General features: G+C 35.3%; 1 protein-coding gene across 1 annotated transcript in view; it reads right to left on the bottom strand.

Annotated features, from left to right (window-relative positions):
• Positions 1-6576: 6576 nt before the first annotated feature.
• brinp1 (bone morphogenetic protein/retinoic acid inducible neural-specific 1) overlaps positions 6577-16533 on the bottom strand; it is a 58550-nt gene continuing 48593 nt past the window's right edge. Inside the window, exons 4-5 of the mRNA XM_037692007.1 lie at positions 12758-12980; positions 6577-8968 (exon numbers count right to left, since the gene is read on the bottom strand). Of these exons, the coding sequence (XP_037547935.1) occupies positions 7828-8968; positions 12758-12980 (1364 nt within the window). The 3' untranslated portion in view covers positions 6577-7827. The remainder of the gene's footprint in view (positions 8969-12757; positions 12981-16533) is intronic.

Below are 16533 nucleotides of genomic sequence, written 5' to 3'. Positions count from 1 at the left end.
CTTCGGTGATGTGTATGGTTACATTAACACCTTCACCATCAGTAACATAATATTTTACATTTCGTGCAGAGCCTTGAAACTTTTTATATATTACTCATTATCAGCTGCCAAGCAAGTATTCAGATTTATTGCAGAACAGCGCAATAAGCCATACATTTAAAGGCAGACTGCATCATTCGTTTGTTATATTTTATTTCCAACATTTTAGAGTTGTTATCATTTATGAGGCTTTGGTCCAACTTCTTGAAGATGTGACTCTTTGCATACACACTCTAAACTTAATTTATTTTGTTGCACTGCCTTTTTTTTTTTGTGCTTTGAAGGTTCGCTTTGATACATTACTTCATGTTTCCCTTGTAAATTTGAGATTCAGCTCTGCACCTGAGGGCCACCAGAAATAACTCAAGCCGAACCCAAAACACATCACAATATCAAGACAGACTAGTATTCCTTGTGTACAAAAACCGCATCAAGGTGTTTCAAGTTTTTTCTTCTGACTTTGAGCCATATGACAGCATTTTGCAGCTAAAACACTTTATGCTGTTATTTTTGTGTGGCTTGTCACAATATTCACTCTGTAGAATGCCCTTAACGTCAGCACTCGCACATTTCTGTCATCCACAGCTGTTAACAAGATTCAAGAATAACAACAGCCTTAAGGTGTTTATGCTGTAGTGTCTTCAATTATCAGGAGAGCTACCTGCCAGGTTGTGTCTAATTCCTTGCAAGGCAAAAGTGTACACTAACAAGTGTGTTTATTCCTGTCAGCTGTTTTTCTGCCCAGCGGAACGTGCAAACTTAGATTCACCTGTACCTTGCTAATAATTTTATTTATTAGACATTTATTTAACTTAGGTTGGCTTGTTTCCAACTTTTCCGACATCATTCTAGTCTTCATATATTTTTTTAGGTGAAGGTTCTGTTTTTTGTGAGCTTTAGTGTTATTGTTGTTTTCTTCTTTTCTCTTTTTACCCCCCCACCCCCCAAAAAATAAATAAATAAATAAATAAATAAATAAATGTTTATGTGAACCAAAGGGAAGTTTGGTTTGCAAAATCTGTTTTATGTGTTGTTGTTTTTTTTTACAACTGCAATTTATTAAAAGCTTTTTGATCATGTCTCTTATATACCCAACCATTTTCAACTAAATATGTTTATTGCATTAACTGTGGCATTTTTAATCATATTCTTTTGAGAAAGGAAAACATTTTTGTATGTATTAAACTGAGATATCAAGCACGCTTATCTAAACGGATTCAATTGATTTATTTTAAAGCACAGAACAATAACAGCATGATTATTAATATGATTAAAACTATTTCCATATAGCTGACATGGAATGTAAATGATTAAATGAAGGTTTAAAATGAAAGCTCAAATGAAGATTTAAGTATAGGAAAATGGAACATGTGATTTGAAGGTACAACACTTATTGTAATGCAATTAAAGTGTCATATATATATATATATATATATATATATATATATATATATATATAATTTATTTATCTATTCAAATTTTTTCAGAGTAAAAACATTATTTTAATACAAGAGCATATTTCTCTAAGCAAGCAAACTTTTTTTTAAAACAAGCATTAAAACCTCCATTATTTTTGATGATTATATTGTTGATTACGTTTGTGGTTGTCGTTAAAAAAAAAAAAAAACATGTTCCTTTTTTTTTTTTTTGTTCTTAACTTAAATGAAACACTTAATTTATTTTTTTACGAGAAACAAAGGGAAATTAATTTTATATCTGTATCGATGCCTTTGTTTTGCCTTTTGTTTAAATTTACCAGACTAACTTAATGTAACAGCGTGTTAAATGGTGATTTTATTCATGTTAAAACAACAACATTTCAGAATGCTTTAATTTGAATTATGCTGTGGGATGACGTAAACAGCTTTACTAAAGTCAAAATTTACATTCATACATAATTTGCCTTATCTGAAAACTGTTTGGCAAATAAACAAATAATTATTATAGCAACGTTTACATTATGATCTCTTGAATAAATGCAGCATATAATTTGTTAGGTTTTTATATTGAAATTATATATATTTTAAGCATTCTGAAAAATAATACATTTCTAATGAATACACTTAAAGTATGTTACTTTTTACACCAAGACATTTGTTTAGTCAAATGTATTTCTGTCCTAGCTGGTTTTCCAATTCCCAAGGGATTCCTGCTTGCCAATATAAAATGATGTAAAATGTTCTGGAGTTTTAATCACATCTCACACACAGGACTGATGCAAGGACAGCACTTTATGAGCGCTGTCTTTTTGCAGCTTTCCTGAGGCACAAGTTTACTTTTTCTGACTGCTGTTTGGTAATTAACTAGGATCTGAAATGCCTGCTTGGGCTGATTTGGGACGCGAGGTGTAGCCAAGGCTGTGCTAATGCAGATTAGACATTGCTGTGTGCTCAATTTAGAAGTTGGGGAATGTTTTCATTTAAAAACAATTTTACTCTAACCTCAGGAAATTAGTTCAAAAACATTCTGAAGACCAGGTAAAGCATTAAGGTCTGTAAATGACCCTTTACACTTAAGGTATCTTTTATGCATGACAGCCACTGTATGTTTAAATGTATAGGTAATAATATGTTACATGTTTCTTGTGAGTTAAATAAACATCATTTGGATAGCTTACAAAGGAGTAATCGCAGGACTTAAAATAGGTGGAGCTGCATGCATAAAAACTGAAGAGAGTTGGGAAAGGAAAAAAAGAGAATACTTAAAGAGTTAAGCTTAATTTCTTTCTCCAGGCATGGATTCAGCCCCTAACAGTAATCTCTGTTCATTAATGATACATATTTAGAGTTTTTATTCCATATAAAAAATAATCCCTTTATGGTCTAAATAGCTTAGATATATCTCCACACATAAAACTCAATTACTAACGGGGACTATATGTGTGCAAATTAACCCCGCCTTACCTTTCTAATGCATGCAACTTATCTAGTTCATCTGTAAAATAAAAGCCTGCTTTGCTGCTCCAAAGAGGGAGACAAACCAGATACTCTAATAGCCAATTTTCAAATCTTGGATATGCGTCTTTAAATATTTTATTTTCCTCACAAAACATATGTGACCAGAGGAGGTGAGAAACACCCAAGAGGAAAAGAAACAAAGTTGGCAGCATTTAAGAAAATGATCCATCTTTACTTTGGGACTGACATCAACACACTTATCTAACCATTGATTGTTTACAGTCTACTGTTGTATTTCATTATTTATGTCAAATGACTATTGGTGTCTTTAACAACTTGCTGCACCCATATAACATGTTACAGATGTCAAAAAGATCTCCCTGAAGGTGCTCAAGTGCATCCTCACTTTAACCTCCCTTACTATACACTTCTCTGCTTCAGATGTTTTGCCAAATTATGGGTCCTTGGCTTTGTATATGGTGGGCTTTAGTAGAATGTTGATAGAAGTAAATTGTCCATACTGAATTGTAGGCCAGTACAAGAAAACCTCTGGCATCTGTAGTATGTGTAAAGTCATGATACAAGGTAATAACTACCTACGTGCTGGCATGTAAGCATGGTGTCAGGAGTGGAAGAAACAAAAGGACTGTTGGGAATGCCCACTTGTAGGGCCAAAGTGTAAAACGACAAAACACTGCACCACAAAGCATCTTCGTCATTAATGTAAGACATATCAAACAAACACACAAAAAACATGCATGTTTTCTGCTTCAGGCCCAGGCCTCCCTTGCAAAAGCGATCTGTGATCTCAGTGGGATTTGCCTGGTTAAATAAAGGTTAATAAAATATCAACCACTATTAGATATTCAGTACTACAGTAGAAGTTTAAGTAGCAACCAGTTCTTGTGTGAATTCAATGCAATGACCAATGTGTTACTTTTCTTTTCCCTCTGATTATGACACATTATTCTGATTATAAATGTTGCAGCAGCATTAGTGACCCTAAGGAGTATACAGACTGTTTAGTTGATGTAAAGTAGTCTGACAACATTATAAAAGGTAATGACAAACAATATTCAATTAAAAAAAAAAATAGTCATTTTGGTTAAAACAGAGCCTGTATATATTGTTTTTGTTTTTAACATTTTTTTTTTTACTCTTTAGGCTTCACCACAAAAGTTTTAAGTATGGTTTAAGTATTAATGTTTGAATAAAAAATGTTTTTAAAGAGTTCAGTAAGCATGACAAAAGCACTGATGTTATTTACTTACCATCCAAATCCCCCAGAATATAAATCTGATAGAGTCTGATGGCATTTGTTGGAAACTAGCCTAATTCAGGCATTACAGGGCCCACGGGATTTGTTGGTATTCTTCTAGTAAAAGACGCTCTACGACATCCATAGATGTTCTTTGTCGAAGCTCTTACTGCTATGAGCAGTTCTGGCAGCAAAACGGACTCGTACTTAAAAAAAAATCATTGACTTAATGTAAGAAATATGCTGCTGCTTTGTTCAGCACTAAAAATAAGTTGCTTTTTGTAAATGGAAATTGTACAAACACACCTTGCTCTTCTTATTAAATATAACATTTTAATGAGAAATAGATTATTATATGAAACATTCATTTAAAATTAGCTGATATAATAATCTCAACAGAAAAGCAAAAAAGATTACATAGGCAAGGTATTAGGTGTAAAAACGCTCAGACAAATTTATGAATACATGTACAGCAAGCAACACCGTGAAAGCATAATGCCATACGAGTAAATGTGCTTGTTTTATGGACCTTTCAAGTGGCTCAAAACTAAATTGCAATATACATCAATATAAAAACAGTCAGAGATGGTCATGAACCAATATCAGTACATAAAACATGAGTGCCCAGTATTTTGTGCTAATGTTTTTTGGAGGGCTTTTTGAAATTCCCTTTGAATACTGATAGTTTATGATAGTGTTACGTTAGCACAGCATTGGTACTGCAGTAGAGCTCATATTTACACACATATTGTACAACGGGAAGTGAAAAAAATGTATCCATCGTTAATTCAATATCTGTTGTCTTTGACTGGTGGTCCAGTTTCCCCTCATGCGCAAGCCTCTTCAAGGTGTAATGTACAGTAGGGGACAGAAAATACATTAGATTATCAGGTAGGGTCTTATATCCTGGAACTATTTAAAGTCATTACTCTGTAAAATTTCAGTTGTTTTCCTTTTTTTTTTACTCTGAACAGGTTAAAGGGATTGATAACAGGCACTTAATAATAATAATAATAATAATAATAATAATAATTTTGTAACAATTAATTTGGATAATCCAATACTGATACTTGACGCTCTGGGAAATTACCTAACAAATATTAACATCTCTGGTCATTTAGAGGCCATTTAAGCATTCTGTTTCGTCAGCTCAACTCTGTCTTGTTATGGAAACATCAAATATTTCACAAAGTACAACACGTAGAATCCAAATTTACTTGCATAGCAAGTGCATGTTTAGTGAAAATGTTTTAACCATAAACAGCAGGTTGTATCCCTCAAGGAAATGTCAAATATGCCATTTGTTTCCGATTGTCACACTAGTTACAGCAGTTTGAAAGGTTGGCACGTCTGACTTCATATGTACACAAAAGACAACCACTTAACATGCATAAACACCAAACAACACATATACTGTCAGTGCTTTGCGTTAGTTCTATTCACGTCTTTCATCGCATAATCAATTGGCAACAACTGAGGACGAATGTTCAATGATTCACACTCAATAAACTTTATTCCATGTAAGTGTAATTGTGCTAGTATGCTCAGCAAAGCTAGTACAGGCAAAAATATACTGTATGTCAAATAAAACATAGCATTACCATGCAATTTATATGATGCTAATGCTAACGTTTGCAGTTGAAGTTGCAATGGATAATTTTGAATGACAGTGCTGACAACAGCAAATCTGCATACATTGAAATAAATGGCACAGAGCTGAGCTTGTGTTGTCCTAGTCTGCAGATTCCTAAATTGAATGGGCCCCTTTTTTTTCAGCTATTGAGCAACCCCAAATTTATTTAAAAATGTTGGTTCTTTAACTATAATATAAAAGCCAACAGCTATTATCTAGGAGAGAAAAAAAATCATATATTTTAGTTCCAGTGACAGAAAATGTAGCATTTTTTTCACGATGAATGTTTGCAATAAACATGCTGAACAAGTTCACAAGCTTTTTTTTTTTTTTTGCTTTTTTTTTCCAATATAAAAGTAGCTGACAAAACCTGCATTGAAGCCAATAAGACTAAACACATTTCAGTATTGGATTACCCAAATAAAGTGTGACCATTTATACATAGGTAGTGTTTCATGTTTCATTTTGATGACTTTGAGTGTTAAACAAGGTTGCAGCTCCTTTTATGCTCTTCAGCAACATGCAGAGAATGTTAAAGTTTATATTGCAAAATAAAATATTTTTTTTACACATGGTCATCTAAAGCTTACACGATAACACTGCCAAAAAGGTATTATAAGCTTTAATATAAGATTTTTCTTCTTTGTCTTCTTTTTCTGTTCCTGCAGCACAAAATACAAATTCAATGGCTTTACAACACAACCTTGGTCAAGATAATACAGTATGTGTTCCCTTCTCATCTTTCTTTCTTTTTTTTTTGCTGTGCTCTTATCTGAAATCATTTGAGAGAATGAAACAAAGGCATATGAATGGAACAAGTCGGAATGAACTTTATGGGTTACTGTATGTCTATACCTCAGAGAAGTGTATGGCTTTAAGTTGTCTTGCAAATGTGCCTGAACGATGAATGCTTTACACTTTGCTCTTGGTGCTTAAAAGCTCCACAAATCAGCAGTCACAACGTGTACATTTTGCAAAGCTGTACAAAATAGCATTGATTGGTAAATCTTCAGACCACTACATTGCATTCACGCACCAGGAGGTACTGCCTTGTGAAAGAAAAAAAAATAGACGAAATAAAGAAACAGCTGGCATTTCAAACACAGGGGAAAAACACACCAAATGCAAACTTTAGCAAAGACAGGGATCAATCTCAAGTGACACATTCAATGAACAAACAGCACTAAGCATTAAGCCGAATTGGAAAAAAAGAAAGAAAATGAAAAACAGACATGCCCTCTCACACTTATACATTCATTCACATTTATGTGTATATAAACAGCTGGCTTTTGTTGTTTGACATGAATATCCATTACTGCCCTGCTGTGTGCCTTATGTGTCAGAACAATGACAGAGTGCAGAATTACTCACAGAGAGCAATGCAGATTAACTGTGGGTCTGAAACATAATAAAGAGTTTATAAGTAATGTAGTGACTACTTATTCACTAGTCCTAGCTATTCCTTACAATGTATAAACATTTTAATACTAAACTGTCATAATGTCGAAATATTCTTCACGTTCAGTGAATTAAAATATCTGGTCTGCCCTTATATTTTTCATTGTTCCTTTAAAAATGTCTTTTTCTTTTTTTTTTCCTTGATAAAGAATGGCAGTTTCAGATATAATAACCTTTGATCCCTTAAATAATAATCAAGGCCTCCTGTTCACCAGTACACAGATTTAATATATATATATTTTTTTTTTCCACTCTCTCTTTTAAGTTCTTTAAGGGAATTACAGACATGCTGGGACACATATGATACAGTTCTTGTAATGTTTCCGCTCATCTTTATCTGCCACAACAGCTTTTCATCAATGCTGTTTGCTCTTTATTTATTTATTTTTTTTAAGAATTATACTTACAAAGTTAATGTTACATCAAAAGGCAGAAAAGGTCCAAAAAAAAAAAACGAAAAGGGTAAAACAAATACAAATTAACATTCCCTCAGTTTGTTGGATGTTTCTCTTAAATCTCTTGTCCTTGTGTTAATCGTATGCTCAACAGAGTTTAGCAGTCAGGTGATCTGATTGTTTTAGTATCTCTGTGCTGTACATGTCCAGCGCATGGTTCACTCGAATCATCTCGCTATTGTTGAGCTTCAGCCTATGCTTTAACATACAAGAGAAAAGGTCCAGCTGGGGTTTGCCAGGTGCAGAAGGTGGTGCTAAACGGTTAATCCGATCCCTAATGTCCAGTAGCAGGAGCATAACAGATGAGGATGAGTAGAACTGGGTTCCTTGTGTGTACGACTGGTTAACCTGCTGAACGGCACTACGCAGCAGGTCAGCATTAAAGCGCAGGCTGTAACCAAACACCTGGATGTCAGAGATTTTTATGTAGATCTGCCGCTTGTTAGGGTCTGCAAGATCCACCGGACCCTGTCCTGTATCATTGCGGAGGCCGGTTGGAATCTTAGCACGACTGCGCAGGTAAATGTGCACCGTCTCAAAGAAGGTCTTCCACCTGTTGCCCAACAGCAGAGTCCAGTTGAAGCACTGGGAGTTTTGAAGTCGTACTTTTTTCCAACGCGGATATCCATGTTCACCAAAGGGCATGCTCCAGCCTTCGGAATGGCTGCCGCTGAATGGGTTGACATAAACAAAAAACATAGGATCAATACTGCTATTTCGCATCTGACAGATCTTCATCGACAGGCCGATTATCATGTGGAGGTAGTCCATCCGGTTTTTATTACTTTTCAGAGTCAGAGACATGCGCTTGCGCCATCGTGGGTCAAAGAATGTCTCCAGTCGGATTTCATTACTAATGAAAGTGGTGTGAATGTACAATCGTGAATCCATGTTCTCTAATAAGTACTTCAGCTCCAAGTCCTGAAAGTCCAAATCGGTTTCAAAGCTAATAAACTGCTCGCTACGTTCTGAGTCCACATTCTGGGGCTCACAACGACCACGGTACAACTTGTAGCCCTTGTTACAGGAGCCACACTGTGAGATGTTGGCCAGGCTGCACATGGCACAGCTGTTGTTGCCACCTATGACACATGGAATGGGTCGCTGGCACAGAGTGACGCCTGTGTGGCACACGCATGTCCTTTGGCTTTCCAGAAAGGTGCCCCAAAATCCATTCTCGTTGCAGTACAGGAAAGACTGAACCCTGTTGAGCCACTGCATGACAGATCTGGAAAGAAAGAAGATGGATAATGGAACAGATTTATTAACAGTGAGCCGAATTTTGAATCAATTCAAAATTTGATTCCTTGTAAATGGATGACGTTATTATAAACGAGAGTATCAAGTCAGCAAATTTTACAAAATAGCGTCCAAGTTGGTGGGAAGCATTAATTGTTATTCTCATCTTGATTTTGATTGTTTTCCCCTCGGGCATGTTGTCTTGTCATCTTGCCAGTTCTGTAACATATTTTCTGACTACAGAAGGTGATTTATACTCCCTATGTTTTCAGAGACAAAGTCTGGCCAAGGTTAGCTTGACATATTGGTGAACTTGTCTATTATTAATATCATTAATGACCCTGCACTTTTCACCAATCAAGCATCCTAAACAGCAGTGCCAGAACATTTTCAGACACTTGTGTAGTTTTGCTGTCTGTTGTAAATCATCTTGAAATTTGAACAAGTTTAAGTTCACTTGTTTTTACATACAACAATAAGTAAATTAATACATATGGCACTTAATGAGAAAGTCACAGTCAATGCAGAAATGGTATAATTTCAACTGGGTTCCCTCAGTTTAGTAAATTGAAATTTAAGTTTAATATTTTTAATAGTTTTTTTTTTTAGCTGTTGCTTCTATTTTGCACAATAAAACAGACCTGAGCAAATTTATAGTCAAGCACACACAAAAACAATAAATACAACAATTTAACAAATATATAGGTAAGAAAAAATAGACAAAGTAAAATGTTTACTTTAATGTGTGTGCCAAGGTAAATGGGAATTGTCTCCCTATGACTGTATAGATGCTAAGGTCACGCACCATTAAACAGGTTTGACTCTGAACATGAATAATTAAAGCTAGTGCATAAACTGGATGCAAATGATTTGGCTGGGAATAATGCAACTCCATATCTGTCACCATTAATCATTTACATGAAGACTCTTAAGTTCATTGTACCTGAAGGAAGCTGCTATACTAATAAAGAAAATGCACTGGCAAATCTATTTAGGGTTCCACTGTGAGTGTTTACCACAGGAATTTATGGTGCTTGTAATGCATGGGTGCCCAGTGGAGAGGTAAACCCAGAACAAGGGCAATGTTGTTAAGCGTTATGAAGTTTTAAATAAAGCACCTGGCGTGATTTTGGTACCCATCTTTTATTAGTTGCTTTAAATATATTTATTGGCCAACTTTCCTTAAAAAGCACATAAGTGGCTATTGTAGTTACTATTATTATCTTAAAGTTTTGCTTGACAAATTCACATCATGTGTTTTAATAAATACAATAACTACATGTCTGTTTTATTATACTGGATCCATTTTGTGATTAAACTGAAAGCTTTGTGCTACCAGTTTAATAATGAAGCCCCTTGCTATGACTGCTTGTCAGAATAATTAAATTCAATCAAACATTCTATATGGATGCATTAAGACCAACTACATATTGCAGTGTTTCTATTTTTTTATTTTATTTAATGTTTTACCAGAGCTATGAATATGCTGTTCATTAGTTCACATTCAGAATATCTAAAGCATAGGAATACATTTAAGCATGTTCCCTTGGCAACACAGCATCCCAAGAGCTTTGTCTTGTCTGTTTTCACTTCTAATTTGCTTCTGCTCACATAGCAACAAATACTTGAGATCACAGAGCTCTAGCAAAGTAATAAGTTCTAATATCCCTTTTATATTTTAATATTGATGTACTGCATGAAGTTCAGACACTGAAAGTTTTATTGTAATCCGAGGGCTGGCCGCCTATCTGTAATATCCAAATCTTTTTCCTTATCTCAGGATCATTGAGCTCTTGGTGATTGGGTAAGCTTGGCTGTGCCTTTAGGTTCCTTCTATTTCCTATTTCTGACAGAGTAGAACAAACATATATATATAACCTAATAGGAATATAAGAAAATACAAGCCCAAACTATCCCATACATAATATTTCCCCTGAGGAAAACAACACAGTTTCCCATTTGTTGATCAGACAAGAGGACTGTGTGCTGTTAAAGACTGTTATGTTGGCAGTGTAATCTGTGATCAAAGCAATCACATGGGCTTCAGTATTCAGAGCTGGGGGGGGATTCTCCCAACAGAGGATGGAAGATGGTCTCAAAACCACTAGAGAATTCACTGAAGGGGATTTGCACTGCAGCTCTCTAAGTGCTCTACAATGCATGGTAAGAGGTGGGTGACTGTGCTATTGTCTTTGGCACAGGATACATTTACAGTATAAACTAGAAGGGGATGTGATAGCTCAGCGGTCAGCCCCGCAATCTTAATAATGCGGCTGCAGGTTTGAGCCCAGGTTACATGTGGAAGGGCATCCAATATAAAACAATGATCAGATCTTTAATGCAAGTTTGCACTTTCTGGCAACTCCTGTGAGCAGCCAAAAGAACAAGGCGTCTGTGTATCAATTTCTTTTTTTGTCATTTTGCCACTACAAGATGACTTTCATTTGTTATTATTAGTGTTATTATTTTCCACATTTTCATTAGCTTTCCTTTTTAATTTACTGGCAAACTAAAGATGCTTAGTTCATCTTTAATTCCCTTAGCAGATCTGGCTCAGATGAAGAAAATACTAAATGTGATTTCAGTGTAAAAAAGGCAATGGTTCCCTAATGGTCATGAGGGGCACATTAACTAAATAAGTGGCATGGCTATAAGAGCTGAATTTATTAGATACTGTACATGTGATAAAATAAATAAACAAATACATAAAAATAAAAATATTGCTGCTGCTTAGGTTAAAATCTCGTGTTATAATAAAGTAAATGTACAGTCCAGCACTTTTTTTTTTAACACTGGACAGTCAAATTCAGCCAAATAAATAGATAATATATAAACGTGTTTGATCCAGTAGGAACACTAAATAAAGACCATAGGACACAGGGAGTAGATAAATGCCACCCGGAACAACAATAGCTCTGTAAGACCTTCCCAAAATACTTGATGAAAACAAATAAATCCACCATCTGATGCAAAGCTGTTTCACACCAGCAAACAAATAAACATGCTGCTCTTATTTCCTGTGCCATCAGGCACTCTTGATGTTTACTCCATGGACGAGGAAGCACATACTGCAGCTCTTTGATAACACTTCAGAACATACCCGAGCCAACTCGCTCAGACAAATGTGGGTGTGCTCCATTTTCTGTCTGGGTCAGTTGACAATAGTTGATTTTCAGACCACTTAAATTAATATTTAACCAATTCTGCTTCCATTTACATCGTGACGCCACCTACGCTGAATAACTTTAGACATTCATGGTGGCAGCAGGTATCTTGCCATAGTTTGCATGGTGTTTTCTGATTTACTGGAGTAGATATGAGACATTCTTGGCATTTCCTGTAGTGCTGACACGATGGCACATCAACAGCGAGGCTCTTAAGCTTCAACTGCAGTAGGTGGTGAGAGATATGTGCAATGACCTAACAAGAAAACTCCCACAGCTACATTTTCTTTTCCGTCTCCTAAGTAAAATACAAGAGTGAGCTATAGTGTTTTGGGCATGTGCAAGCCTCAGCACTAAGCTGACTTGATGTAAAGTAAAAACACAGCCATAAGCTAAAATCTATTATAGATGACCTGCTTACTGTTCATGATTCAAAAAAGCAACATTTAAAATAAACTCACCAATAAGTTGAAGGATTTTTTTTTTTATGACAGTGTCTGAAATTTTGACTTTTTTCACCTAAATCTCAAGTTTAAAAAACAAACAAAAAAAACAACTAAATTATTGATTCATGTTGCTGAGCAAATCTACATCAAGGCCATATTTCTACCCACCTCTCCCTAGATGTCTGGTGGCTGGGATTGTGGTGACAACGGATGCTGAGGCTAAAGAGCTTGCGGGCGGTGCGCTGGATCTTGAGCCGCTGGATCTCTAGGGAGCTCTGAAGGAGTCTGTAGCGGGCCTGCAGGTCCCAGTCACTGCCCCACAGAAGATGAACACTGCTGATGGGTAGGAAATGGGTTGAGGGGAGCCTCTTCAGGAACGACTTGAATTCATCTAGGGAGAATGTGAGAGCAGGACACACATGGGAGAGGTAGAGATTGAGGAAAATAATTGCATAAGCACTTCCTATACTGCAGAATGAATGCATACAAAGTAGATAAACTGTGGTTGTTATTGTAAATGTATTATAAAGAGCAACTGAAGGAAAATTGCAGAAATTCTTAGTATTGTGAAAAGAAGAATTGCTTTGTAGATTATGTACTTTTTTCATGTCTTTAAAGTATATTATGTTCTTCAGTGTCATTAGTTTTGAGTTTTTAGATTGATTCTGATGTATGTGTAGAAAAACAAGACTCTCAAAACAGTAATCATCCTTTTTTCTGTGCTCTTAGTAAGATTACATGACTTTTATTTCAGCTGTTGATGATGGCCCTTGTGTTGCTCCTCAGTTTTGTTATCCTAAGACCTTATAGTTTGTTTTTCAACTAGACAATGTTTTTCTTTATCACTCATGGGCCTGAAAATCTGTCTACAAGTACAGCATAAAAGGGCAGCATTTCTTTAAATGCTATTTTGTTTTTTTCTGCATTGAGGATTATTGAGTAAAATGTTATATTCAAATTAAAATGAAGAGAACAAAATATTAAAGGGATATATTTTGATGTGGATTTAAATAAAAATAAAAGTTACAAACAATAGCTTTTGATTGACATTATGTTCAAGAAACAACATTTAAATTTGAATAGATTGACAAGCTAAAAACCTCATACTGGTTTAAGTGAATGCATTTTTACAACCTTTCACATCACTGTCATTTTGGGTTACATGCTTATTCTAGCAGAAATGTCATGCAGTTATGGCCAGAAGTGCACGTTGCACTAGGAATGTAACTAACCATAGACTTTGATGTAAACAACCATGAATGAATTATGAATCAGTTTATTTATTCATTTAGAATTAAGTTGTTTTAAGGCAACTTTATTTTGCTGTGATCATCCAATAGCTCATGAAGCTACAGGGTTTACTTAAAATAAATACAATAAAAAAACTGCAAAATAAAAATAAATAAAAAATCCAGTAGCTCATCAAGGCAGTCCGATTTTAGACATAATTAGGGCAAAATGTTTTTTTTTTTTTTTTTTTACAACAGATACGCTATCTACAATAAAAAAAAAAATGTTCACAATCTTTCCACACCTCAAAGTGTCTGAACTATTGTTTTATTACCATGAATCCATTCTAAGCATAAATCGTTTAAATATCGAAATGGAAAATAAAAACTTATTTGAGCATTCTGTCTTCTGCTTTCATAGTTTAGGTGATATATATGAATTCTAAAAGCAAATGTACAAAATATATAATCATATTTTTGATAACAAATGTCATGCTGAAATGCTTTACATAAATATTCTTGGTCACGGCAGAATAGGTTTCCTCACTGAACTCTTATGTTCAAAATATTAATCTGAAAGTCATGCCAGTCGTCTCTTGGAGCTGTCCCTGAGACATTTTAACAGTATTAACCAGAGTTAAGAGCTCTATTTTATCCCCAGTTGAGAAAATGTCAGAAATTCCTCCACCCTCATCCCAGGCATGTCAGAGCTTCTGTTCCCTTTTTCTTCAGAGACGCCAGCATCCTTCTCCTCCCATGTTTTGAACTTGCCATAAACCTCCACCCAGCTTTCAGACATGTCAAATGCCTCTCACCTCCTTTCCTCGAAAAACCAGGGCATCACCAACACCCAACATTCAGTTATCTACCTGAAAAACACCTTTATTATCAAGTTATGTTTCAGTGGCAGTTCAATAGTATGCAAATTCCTTTATCAAAGCTTAAATGTCTTATATCACTTCCTTTATTGAGCCACCAAAACAGTCCTAGGGACTCTTATCTCAAGCCCCACAGCACACCTTATCACAAGATTACAGCTCTCCATTTAACAACACTTTACCTTTTCTGCCAGTGCATCTCACTTTGTTAGCTCACACCAATAATCAATATTTCTAACTAATGTTTTTTTTAAACATATCAAGTTATATAGTTGATTTCCTAAATGATTAGTAATTAATAGTAAGTAGGACAAAGTGAGAGACAATAATGAGGATTATTATTCAGTAAAGTGTATACGGCAACTGTTCCTCAGTGTACAATTGAATAGAGAATATGTTATTAAACAAAGGGAGACACAAATAATGAACGTATCCATAAAGCATCTGGATGTGTATTAGACTAATGTCTTCTTGCTCAATACGTTTTTGCTGCTTTGCAATAACTTTTGCAATTCCCTTGCACTAATTTGTGCACTCCCAAGCATTGAGTTTTGCCTTTAGTCATAATAACTAATTCTTTCGGGAAGGCTGACTTGCTTCCTGATATAGTTGTGCCTATTTAAACAGCCACATTTTGTGTCAAACATGGACGTGGGCAAAACCTGTGCTGCTCTGCAGCGATAATTGCAGTTAGACAGATAACTAGATTAGCTGGTTTGCTCATGTGTGCTCGCTGACTACTGCTGAGGCAAAAGACAGTGTGTAGCTGTAATTACTGGGATACCCTTAATTTGACATGTCACTGTGACTGAAGACAAACCTGCATGCATGTTTTTATGATAATGGCTGAGACACATTAGTTTATACTTGGAGTAACACTGACTAGATGCAGCAGTTCAGTGTGTACAGTGAAGTGGCACCGCTTGTGCAGCTAATCTCATATTACTGGAGATACCGAGCAACTCCTTTTGAGAGTTTTGGTGGCATGTGTGTCATATCTAATAAAAGTGTCATATATTCAAGCCTACATGGAAACATTATTTTATTATTTATTGATTTGGATGACAAATTTTGATAGATGGGATACATATTCACAGCTCTGGTATGTGAAACGATAATGGCACATAAACTGAATATCCACAGAACAACTTTCATCCTCAAATTCAGCTTTAGTCTGAGCAGCAGCCATGTTAACAGACTCAGACGGCACAGTAAGGCTGCAGCTGTGTTCACTGCCAATGACTTTACACAAGCAAAGCTCTGCTTCCTGATAGGATTACTGAGCAATAAATGCATCATGTCCAGTGTCAGATCATCTTCCTTCTGTACCTAGAGAACAAATCCCTCGACAGGCAGTATTAAAGCACACCAACTGTCAGTTTTGATTGGAGGGAACAAATAATAATAAAAACCAAATAAACCACAGTGCAGTGCAAAGCGGTTTTAAGGAAACAATCTAAATACATTATGCATGACATCATTAGGGAACAGACAACCAGGTGTTTGATGTACATGTATAGGTTATAATTTCATTTAAATACATTTATTTTAGCATTAATATAAATAGATAAGATTGTCATACAATTATTTTTTTTTAAATGGATTGCTCAAAATTTAACAACTCACTATACTTGAACTCCATTGCTGTCACTTTGTTGAAAAATAGTTTGCAGCTACTGCATTTCATTTTAAGAGTCTGTGGCTCATTATTTTAAACAAATGGACAGCTTCTTGACACTAATGTTACACAGAGTAAAGTTATCAGTCTGTGGAATGTGATCTATCTATCTATCTATCTATCTATCTATCTATCTATCTATCTATCTATCTATCTATC

Source organism: Nematolebias whitei, chromosome 18, assembly GCF_014905685.2.
Source record: "Nematolebias whitei isolate Nwh7 chromosome 18, NemWhi1, whole genome shotgun sequence".
NCBI lineage: Eukaryota > Metazoa > Chordata > Actinopteri > Cyprinodontiformes > Rivulidae > Nematolebias > Nematolebias whitei.
The sequence above is the reverse complement of the archived record's forward strand: the minus strand, read 5'-3'. Positions and strand labels throughout refer to the sequence as shown.